We start from the raw sequence: 11,624 nt of genomic DNA, 5'->3' as shown, positions 1-11,624 counted from the left end.
AAGTCATCGACGGCCCCTTAAAGTTGTCTCCATAATTCACTTAGACACATCAACTAAAACTATACATATTGAACACTTTTAACTATTCAAAAGTATTTCTATTAGGCATTTTTTGATAATCATCAAAAAATATGAAGAGTGTGTGATACAGTTGCGCTGACATAACAAAACAACTAATTAAAAAATGACATGTGGCACTGAGCCCCCAAAATTATAAAAAATGAAATTTTATAAAACTATTTTAAACACATTTATATCTATTTTTAAAAAAAAAAATAAAGATGAGTAGTGGAAGGTGGCGTGCTCTTCTTTTTAAAAAAAAGTGTAAATGAAAGAGAAAAAATGTTTTGAAGTTAATTATAATACCAAGTGTCAATAAAAGAAGAAAATATGTAAAAAAAAAATAATCAAAAAATATTATTTGTGTAAAACACATATTTTGTCATACCAGTGTTTTGTGTTTAATAGGTACATGTTTTGAATAATTTAGGTGTTCATAGATACAAGTCCTAGTTAATATATCTAAATGAATTAGACGGACAACTTTAAGGAGCTATCGATGACTTAAGCATATTAATTAATTAATGAAGTGCTCCAAAATAATTAGAGTAATCACAATTACACTTTGTTTGGATCATTGTTACCCATTGTTTCATAATGTATTGTATTGTATTATACTCTATTGTACTGTATTGTATGGTAGATACAATGTTTGGTTAGATTGTATTGTTTGTTGTTGTTTAGTAACATTTTAATTGTTTGATTTGGTTGTATCGTACTGTATTATAATTTATAAATTTTACTTAAATATCTTTAATTATTCTAGGGTAGGAGGTTTGACTAGATTCAAATAATTAAGGTAAATGGTAAAATACTATTTTAAAATATTATGTAAAGATATAACTGAAAAAAGAAATTAAGTAACAATGGGAACACACCAAATTGGTTGTTCCATAAAATAGGGATTTCCATTGTTATGTAACAACGAAATTTAACAATACAGTACAATACATATAAACATTGTAGATATAGCAACAATACAATAAATAACAATGATCCAAACATAGTGTCAGAGTAGATCATAGCGGACTCGTCACATTTGAGTCACGTGGCCACTTTCCTCTTTTTCTTTTTTTATCGTCTTAGCCAAAAAGAATTATAATTTAACTGAAAATTGCAGATTGTGGTCTATGACGAAAGGGGCATAATGCAAGACAAATTTTTTTTTCTTTCTGATTTTCGTCACTTTTTTTTATAAGTTGACATGTCTATTATAGAAAATTCATATCTAATTATAGAAACGTTGAAATCATCAACAGGTTGATTTTTCAGAAACTAGACTTCTCAGTCTCTTAACATATCCAAAATTCAAAATTGAATACCTTCATTATCTTTCTAAATTATGCCGATTGAATAATTTATTTTCTTTGGTTGCGGTGGGTAAATGCAAATTCGCCACATTCAAAACCCCTATTAATTTTGAACACTTTTGAATCCACTTGATCCATGAACTTCAAGTTTAACAAATTTTGCTTTTTGACTTTGAACTTGTACATGATAGAATTGCAGCCCCTCTTGACAATTGAGTTATCTTGAAAACACATTTTGTCGAAGCACCTTTTGATCTAAAAATTATTTATGCAAGGAACTTTTACTCCAGAACAACATTGACCGGTGTAATCCCGCAAGTAGAGTCATGGACAACCTTACCCTTACCTTACAAGAAACTTACTTTATCGAAACAAAATTAAAATAAGTTTCCAAGTACTCCGACTACTGATTGCAATTCAAGGAATACAACTGAAAAGACTGATAGATTCTAATACATCTTAAGCGTCCATGGCTGTTGGCAACTGGAAAATCTTATAACATAAACTACATGTGTTTAATTGCTAATACCATCATGTGTATACTTATTGGCATCGCGCACCAAATTTTCACATCAATGATACTGTGAAAAAGACGCCACAGATAGCTCGTTTTCTACTAACTGACTGAGCAATCTTATCACCTCACATCACATGTTTTGCAACAGAAATTGTATATAAATCTAGCAAGCTAACAACATTTAGCCCCAAAGAAATCAGAAGAGTGATGGAAGAAAATAAAATATATATGAAGGTAACTACTATTCCTTTAAAAAGCATCTCTATACTAGCATGTGGGCAGAGTCGCAACTTAAAACGCGGAACTCTGACGCAAACTTGCAGTTGCTTCCGTTAGAGAGCTCAAAAGGGTCTCACCCACCTCAGCTTTGCAAAGGGGACATGAGTTGTTGATTTTCAGCCACTTATCAACACAGTCCTTGTGGAAGAAATGAGAACAGGGTAACTCCCTTAGCTCATCATTGTTCACATACTTTGCTAAGCAAATGCAACATGCCTGTTAAACCAAAGTTAAAAAGGATAATTAAAAGATGAATTGGTGGAAGTATGCCATCAAACAATAGAAAATGACAATTTAAAAAATTAGTATGACATCAAACAATAGATAATTTTTTATGACAATATCAAAGGCATCGTGGCAACAAGAGTTTGCTAAAAGTACTGTTTTGGAGAAGATCATTGGTTTCTGCAGGTTAGCAGCACCATGTCACTTAGAAATTCAGAACATTCTTAGCCCTTAGGCATATGAGAAACATACTGTCTTTCTACTCATGATAGTATAAAATGCACTAGAACTGGAATATCAGCTTGTTTTCTTTGTAAGTAGGACAGTTCCAAAAATACTTATCAGTCGACAGTATGATCTCAAGTAGAACCTATATTTTTGCTAATTCTCGTTTATCCATGTTCATCTCTACATTTTCTTATTGATGAACAAAAAGTTCCCTTACATTTGATAATGCAGTATCCAGAACAGGTCACAAGGTGATTACAGGAAAATAGACAAAGAAACCATATTAGTTTTTTCGAGGAACAGTAAAGAAACCATGTTATTACCAACTCACACTTTATGACCGGACTTGACGCAAAGCTAAGTGCATATATCAATATACACCAGGACCTATTTTCCATGAATAATTATCTCTAGTAGTTCAACATAATTTGTGGATTGATTGCAGCGGATGATTTTACATGCACCGGTGCTTTCTCAAAGTTCCAATTCCCTATGGATTTGGACTTGCATTAGTAGTCTAGCAGTTTTTCAGGAGGCTAGGCAGTGATATAGACCTGGAAGGCAAACTGTTGGAAAAGAATAGCAATTAACTTTTGAGTGGCAACTGGCTAGGTAGTACGTAAGCTATTACTTTTCTCTTCCATTTTGATTGGTCTATATAATATTTCAGTCTTCAAAGGGCTATGTGTCCACACAGTTCAGGTAGATCTTGGATGTAGGATATATCAGATTAATATGTGATTGTCTCACCCAACTCTCAACACCTATGCTAATTTCTGCAACCTCTATCCCTTAGCTTAGTTTAGCAGTTGGCACAAGTCTCCACCTACTATTTGCTCTTTGACATCTTTCTTCTTCCTTGATTCATCAATTACACAGCCACACAACTCCTTTTAGCAGTCAAATTACCTATAACTCAAAAGTATCATGAATGGGAACAGGAGGACTCAAATCAATCCCGACAACTGCAAGAGTAACAATACAGTTTATAATGCTTCAGCAACAAAAATAGGTCCTATTCCTTTTTTGTTGACCCTCATTTCAATTGATTGGATGCTCGAGCACTTGGATTTTTGTGAGTCTCTCGTATAAAGTACCTTCCGTCCCTTTCTAAATTTTGTATGACTTCTCTTGTTTTCTCTAGCTAATAATGAGCTTCAAAGATAAAAATCCTTTATTGAAAGACAAATTTGGCCAGTATTCCCTAATGAGTAGCTTTTGCAGAAAAGGGTCTCCCTTACATTCTCCACCTATTTGAGGTGGATTTCCATATTCACCCAAGTCATGTAACACAATAGTTTTGCTTTCACATATCAGTGTATGGTTATCATACCAGACATGTTTTACCCTCCTAAGATCCTCCAGCAAGTTTTGCTCCGAAATATTTATTTCTTCAAATTAAAGCTGCTAGGATAGAGAAGGATGTGAGGAGTGGGAACCGGTAGGGGAAGTCGTAACTACACATTTCGAATAAACAAGTACATTTCATCAACCATTTCTACTATCAAAGCCAGTAACAAGGAAAACAACACTTCCCCTGTCTGAAAAATAAAGGGAGGAGAAGGTTGTTGTTCACATGCTACAGCACACAAATATATATATAAGCTATTCTCTCAAGGAAGAAGAAAATGATCAGAATCTTCATATTTCTAGTTAGAACTTAGGAGCTTGAAAGACACCAATCGCAATGAGAGAAATCACAGCTAAAAATATTTAACACCAATTCATCTATGGACATGACAAAGTAGTGGTTTGCTTTTGGGAGACAATTACAATCTCCCAGTCAGTTTAATAACAACATACCCAGTATAATACCAACCAAAGTTTAAGCGGAAATCTTTAAACTTGTAATATGTTAAAAAGTCAATTTGTGCCACTCACTTTGGTAGAAAAGGCTGGGACGAAACATTAGCATAAAAATTCTTCTTAAGTATTGATTTTTCTTCATAAGCAGAATCAAGCAACCAGATATAAACAATTTGCGAGTAGACTTTTTCTTAGTTGTCTTGCATCAGGGTGATGAAGAACCATAAAATGAATGCTTGCAGAAGTGCTGAAGCTGTATCGTAAAGGGCCTTTGAAGGCAAACATGCATATGGAACTTGAGACCATTTTTGTCCGATGTTATATAAATTCAATAACCTACTTAATGATTCGTCTGGTCTAGATCCAAGTACAATGGATAACAGAAGCCTTCAACTATTTTTGCTTCTCAACATATCATTAGCAAGAAACAACAGCAACCCGCTTACAAGAAAATAGTGGGAAAGAATGAGTCTGGAGGAGGACTCAGCCTATAAAGAGGAAAGTATGTGGCTTCTTCTTCATCATCATACTCATCTAACATGCAAGGTGTGGAATTTGAGAGTGACATCAAAAGATCCTCTGGCGTTTTGCTCTGTACTTAAGTAAGAAGTGCTAGAGATTATATGCTGAAACACTCACTAAGTATCAAATCCACTACCAGAGGGATAGAGAAGAAGAAAAAGGACTTAACTACTGGATATACAATGTTGTTTACCAGCACTCACGTCTTAGTGGCTCAACGGAACCGATGAAAAGAGCAGCATAACAGGATTCAGATACTATTCAGATGCAATTGTCATTCAAAAGCAGAAAAAGAAGCTCTGAAATTGTAGCTCTGGTTCAAATCTATGATGCAAAACGAAATTAAAATAAACTCAAAATAATCTGTTTCTACGGCCAGCCAGAGTAAGAAGGTATGTACACCACAAAAATGACTTTGCAGTAGCAGTGACAAGGGAGAGACTAGAGAGAGAGAGAGAGAGAGAGAGAGAGAGAATAAATAGTTCTCCTTTTTCTATCTTTGATCTTGATTTCAAATGGAGGATGGTGAAGGTTCAAGCAGACAGTGTCTTCACTCTTCAGAAGAGAATGTCACTAAAAATTTTAATTTAAAGGAAAAGGAATTTTGCCACTAAGATGGACAGAAAATGAATCAGAGAAATCTATGCTAGAAAGGAAATAAATTTACCGCATCTTCTCCTGAAATCACACGCTCCTTGTCCGTTCCTGCAGCCACAACCCCACCTTCAGCAGCCTCTTTGTTGCCACTTTTGTTTTTCTTTACCTTAAATTTATAGGTCGGAAGAGCATTAATTGATTCTGGTGTGGCGCCTTTGTTTTGAGTCAGATCTTCTCGGAAGCCCATGACTGAAATAATGCAGGGGAGGCAGCAGCATATTGTTGCACATAGAATAAATGGCATGGCATACCCGATACAGCTAAAGGTCAGAAATACTATACACAACCTGCGGATAAATAGAAACATGAGCAAATATGATGCTGGTAGAGATGATAGAAAGTAAGGAAACACCCCAAAATGAAAACAACAGTGAAAGATACCTGTACAAGTTGGGAGCCTCAGAGGAAGAGGAGTGTCCGCCAAATATCCACACATTTCCAACCACAAACCACACTGCAAAAAAACAATCTAATGCCATTTTGAAGTACTCAACAAATGATTTTATCCTGCAATAGGGAAATGAGATCCTTTAGTCCTCGGTTCCACGACACATCGCTCCTTGTACATTAATTTCATTACAAGTTCCCAATACCAAATGAATGCAAGATAACGGAAAAGGAAGAGCACAGAAATGCAGATATTATCATCTGAACATCTATTAGAACTTTAAGCAATGGTCCCAATTAGTTGAAGACCTTAATCAAGGCCCAAAACACTATTGATTTACAAAATAAGGTAATGTCCTTGGTTCTAGAATAACAATTTAAGCTTGGCAAAAAGGAGATGGGAATCTTAAACTCATAGACAGATATTCCACAAAATATGAAGTTGTAGTCTCAAATTGTCAAGGAACCTGTTTTTATAATTGTGGTGTCGGGACCAGCTTGCGCCTACATCGACTAGTTCCAGGGATACCTATCACCTCCCAGGCTCCCACCAGCAACACGTGTACCAGATAAATTTTGAAAACCAGTACCAGGTAAATCTGTCCATCAAGGCTACCAAGGCCAGGACAGATTGGAAGAAATCACCTAGTGGTTTTGCCTCTGCTGGTATTTGAACCTGAGACCCCATGGTTCTCAACCCACTTCATTGACCCCTAGGCCACGCCCTTGGGTGCAATTGTTAAGGATCTTAAGAAATAAAGTTTCAAATTTTATCATGTCGTAAATCTAGAAACCAAAACTACCCGTAATCAAGAAGAACTTGACAAAGCTTAAGTGGTAGTGAAATATCAATCTCCTATAAGTTTCCCAGAGAAAGAACTATTCAAGTACAAACAACCACAAGGTTTTACACTTGCAAATGACAACTTCTATATTTAAACTAGCACGACCATAATTTTCTTACAACTCTTAAAGTGGCACCAATTATCAAACTAAAATAGGCTTGGTAAATGATGCCTTTAGGCCACGTCTTGCTAATTATGCCTACTCAAATCAGAACAGCATATAAAATCAAGGGACTGTATGATTGCACATGTCCAGTTTCGCAATAGTACATAAAGTGCAGGATTAAACCAAAACATACTAGGAACGAAAATCCTGGCATTAAATTTAGAAGATTTAGGTGAGTGTTTAATAAGGACAAGTACCAAGTAAACAGTTACATTACCCACCTTCTGCTCAGTATTTCATTACTTTGACCACCTGTAGAAGCTGTAGCAGTTGTCTGACGACCTTCACCTTCTGAACTCCTTGTACTTGAGGATGGTCTGGCCGAGAGTTCAACCTGGGAAGAAATCTGTGGCTGCTGAGATGAATCCTGATCTGAATTTTGGTTTCTATGACGAAAACGCCAGTAGAGAAGAGGGAGAATTGCTACACACCCAGATGCATAACCAACTATCCATTGGGCTAGAGGAGCTCGTGGGTGCTCATCCCTTGATATGGCCAACACCGCGATTGCTGCAATTATTTGGCTCAATGTCAAGACTAGTTCAATGGATATCCAGAGCACAGAATTCAGAGGACTCCGATGGCGGCGCCCACTTCCTCTTCGAGCAAATGATGAGTTCCTCAAGTTGGATCTACTAGCAGAAGAAAATGCATGTTGGGAGACGGGCACTGTTGTGCTTGTTGATGGGGGATGTTCAGCTTGGACATGAAGCACATTATTAAGTGGTCTATCATGGGGGTTGCTTGATGAGGATGCATCATTGCTACTAGTTATGTCAATAACATGCTCATCGTTGCTACGGTTATCTGCTTGCTCCATTAATAATTGAAACTGGTTAGTTTGGCTTTTCCGGTGTAGCCCCAATGAGGAAATGGCCATCTAAGTCCACTGACTGAGAGATAATTATAGGAAACATGGGATGCAAAAGTCTTAAGCAGTGAAGTATGAGTTCACCAGAATGAAAAATTCTTCTCCTCTTCACAATCACCCAGTAAATTCAGAGACTGCAGCAGCTATATATGAGAAGTCTAAGCAGGTTTTCTGTTGAAAGTGTAACAAAAGCAGAATGGTAAGTATTTTCTTGCCTCACTTTGAAGAGCACAAGACCATCACCCAAGCTCAAAAGCGAAGAAGGAAAAATCAGGAAGGAAGCAAGAACAATCATAACCAGTCAACCTTGGTCTAAAGACAACCAAGATTTGTGTGATATGATGAAAGCTCAAAATGGCAAAAACACAAACACAATTCAATAAGACAACGCATATATTGGCTATCCACAACTTCCCCAGAAACTAAACTATACAAAATTATTTATTGAATTTTCAATATTATTGTCATGACCTTTAAAATCTCAAAACTCAACAATTCAACTACTCCACTTATATCAGGGACTATTTGATGATCCATTTACCAAGGCATTACCATAAATCTAATAGCTATCCACAACAAGGCAAAGTATAGAACTAGCTCATAAAACTCCTAATGCTTATCGTTATCTTAAGAAACTCTATATGTTTTTATATTCTTTGATGACCGTGGTTCAGGGCCAGCTTTTGCGCAGTCCACAGGCTACCTATCACCTCCCACCAGCAACAGTATCTCAAGAAACTCTATAACAATCCTTCAATTATACTAGCAATACAATTTATCAGAATCCAAGATATAAAATTATAAACATTTGCAATCACAACACAAAATCCAGCACAGTATAGCATAACTCCACAGCCAGAATCACATTAAGAATAACATAACCTGACACACTAAAGCTCATTCCTATTCACCAACCGCAAAACCTCACTTAGCAATGCAAACACCAGCAACATAGCTACTTCAATCAGTAATCCCCAATAAACAAATCCAGTAAGAATCCACCAAGCTAGTACCATACAGAAAAATTCAATAGCAATAGCCGCACTAACAAAAAGTCAAGAACCCCAATTCCCAATTCTAGGTCATCAACCAAACCCACCCCCGAAATCCCCCACCCCACACGTTGACCTTTCTGGAGAATCAATCACTCCAATCAAACAATCAAAAACCCCAATAAACAAAAGAGGATTATTATAACCAAAATAAAGAAAAACCAACAGATTAACAAAGAGCAATCATGTAAACAGAACATTTTTTTCCCCAAATCTTCACAGACTATACAATTAACTCGATTTCCTATCTGGGTTTACCAACAAATCAAATTCTTGTGAATCCATTTCAATATTTCAACCATTCTACAAAAAAAAAAAATCAGTAGGTGTGTGGGGTTTCTCAAGAAATAGTACTGACCTACTGCAGCTGAAGAATAAGATGAATCGAAAGCAAAGAAAAGTCTTTTGGATTGAATAACACTTAGTTGAGCTGTGGATTTCTGAGTTTACGCGTTTTCTCTGTTTGTGATTTTTTTTTACACAAATAATATATGGCGTCAGCTGTTTGTATTTTGATTGCTTTACCGTGTCATCAAAGAATTTTCACACATCTTTTTGTGCTTCTTCCCCTTTTCTTGATACCCTTTCACTTTCTTTCTTTTTCTTATTTGGTGGTGAGTGAATTAGTTAGGCTTAATACACCTCCAACTAATTTAACAAGCTCTTTACTATTATTATTATTATTATCTATATTTTTAAAATATTAGTTATTTTATCATATATTAAAGAAAATATACTTAGATACATTGTATTTTTGTTATTCAAACACAAAAACAGAGAGAGGGAAGCGAGATTTTTATGTATCCTAGATATATGTAAATCACACTAGATACATGTATATGTATGTGTCTTGAATGATTCAAAGTGGCGAGCAAGATAGGAGAAAGGTGAGGGAGGTGAGCGAAAGTTGTTATGTATTTCAAATACATATGAATTTACTTTGATACAATGTGTCTAGAATAAATTAACCTAATTTTGACCTCGTATATACGAGATACATGTATCTGGATGTATCTAGAACCATCAAAATCTGATAAAATACGTAATATTACAAATGGGGTATATCTATGTAATTAGTTCCTAAAATAGTTAGGTAAGTTACCCTTTAATTTCTATCAAATAATAAATATGATAGTCAAAAATAGTGCTAACATCACCTATAAAAAATTGCAAGACACAAGTTATATTTTCACCAACGAAAAAAATTGCAAGACAAAATTTACATGGTACACATTATGTTTTACAAAACATAAGTTCAATTTCAAAATTCATAAATTTATCTCTTAGTTATCTCAACATTGGTGAGTAAGGAAATTCTCTAACTTATGCCCTTTGAATTAGATACTATATAATTTGTGCTATATACATTTTTGCCCTGTAATTAGGTCATAATGGAGGATATTTTGACCTATAAATTTTTTTAGGTAGAAAGTATCGACCAAAATTAAATATCACTTAATTGTATGGGGAGAAGGGAATTTACTTTGAAAAGTACCCACAACATATTATTTACATATAAGTCTGTTTCATTTATTTTCATTAATTAATATTAATATATTTGAATATGAATATACTTCTTAATAGTAAGATGTACATTATGATTTAGAGATTTACATATTTAAATATTAAGATGTTATGTTACATAATGCTTAATAATTAAAGATTATTTATTTTTTCAGCGTTGAATATATAAATTTCATCTTTGTTTAAAAAATCATAAAAATAGAAATTCAAATAAAATTCTAAATTGATTTAATATTACTTCAATAGAATGTTGTAATTTATATGATAATTGGTATTGGTGATGACTAACAATGTTGATTCTGTGTCGATTGGGGATGATATTGACTGATGATGATGTTATGGGCATTAATTTATGATATAGCGGTTGGCAATAATGACTAACCGTAGTTGATGGTGATGGCAACGGCGGCTGATACTTAGTAATGAAATGACAATGATACTAATGACATTGGTGAATGATGATGGCGGTTAGCAATATAATATTAAGTAATTATAAGTAAAAAATAATGAATGTAAAATGGTTGGTAATTGCAAATAACGTTCAATGCTAATGACGATTGATTTTAGTGATTGACAACAGTGTTGTTGTAGTTAGGTTGAGTATGACGATTGTGATAGGTATGTGGTCGTGATTAACTTTGGTAATAGTTATGGCTGAAATGGTAATTGTAAGTGATGGGTGAAAATAAATAAAGTAGCATTGAACTATACATTATTAAATAGACATTTTAATTATATTAAGACTTTATTATAGATCTTAATCATTTAGTCCTATCCGAATCCATTAAGTGATTGTTAAAAAAAAACTACACTTGATAATTAAGACTCAGGGTGTGTTTGGTATGAAGAAAAATGTTTTTCCTGGAAAACAAGTAGATATTTGACTTATTTTCTTATATTTGGTTGGTGAGTAGAAAATATTTTTCGAAAAAATATTTTAGTGTTTGGTTATTGAGTAAAATTTTTTTTTGAGAAATATCTTTTAATTTTTACTAGAGTAAAAAATGATTTTTGAAGTTGAATTGTTTTTTAAACAAACTTAAATTTTTTTTCCGTGATGCGGGTGGGGGGTTCGAGGGTAGGGGTGAAAAAAATTAAAATTTGAAGTTGAATTATTTTTTTAAAAAAAAAACAATATTATTTTTTTTTGGGGGTGGGGGGGGGGGGCTGGTAGG

The 11,624-nt window shown here is 34.4% G+C and overlaps 1 protein-coding gene across 1 annotated transcript; it reads right to left on the bottom strand.

Annotated features, from left to right (window-relative positions):
- Positions 1-1,795: 1,795 nt before the first annotated feature.
- Positions 1,796-9,514, bottom strand: LOC107028941 (E3 ubiquitin-protein ligase At1g63170). Its single transcript, XM_015230189.2, has 5 exons — positions 9,284-9,514; positions 7,224-8,044; positions 5,986-6,111; positions 5,615-5,891; positions 1,796-2,382 (listed from the first exon to the last, which is right to left on the bottom strand). Exons 2-5 carry the CDS (start codon positions 7,880-7,882, stop codon positions 2,179-2,181), a joined length of 1,266 nt encoding a protein of 421 aa, XP_015085675.1. The 5' UTR covers positions 7,883-8,044; positions 9,284-9,514; the 3' UTR covers positions 1,796-2,178.
- Between the last annotated feature and the right edge of the window lie 2,110 nt (positions 9,515-11,624).

Source organism: Solanum pennellii, chromosome 8 (genome assembly GCF_001406875.1).
Source record: "Solanum pennellii chromosome 8, SPENNV200".
NCBI classification, from domain to species: domain Eukaryota; kingdom Viridiplantae; phylum Streptophyta; class Magnoliopsida; order Solanales; family Solanaceae; genus Solanum; species Solanum pennellii.
This window is presented reverse-complemented; position numbering and strand designations above follow the sequence as displayed.

Coding starts and splice junctions, on each gene's coding strand:
- LOC107028941 (XM_015230189.2), bottom strand. CDS start 7,882: ATGGCCATTTCCTCATTGGGGCTACACCGGAAAAGCCAAACTAACCAG. Junction 6,112..7,223: donor AATGAAATACTGAGCAGAAG/GTGGGTAATGTA, acceptor TCCCTATTGCAG/GATAAAATCATTTGTTGAGT. Junction 5,892..5,985: donor GAGGCTCCCAACTTGTACAG/GTATCTTTCACT, acceptor ATTTATCCGCAG/GTTGTGTATAGTATTTCTGA.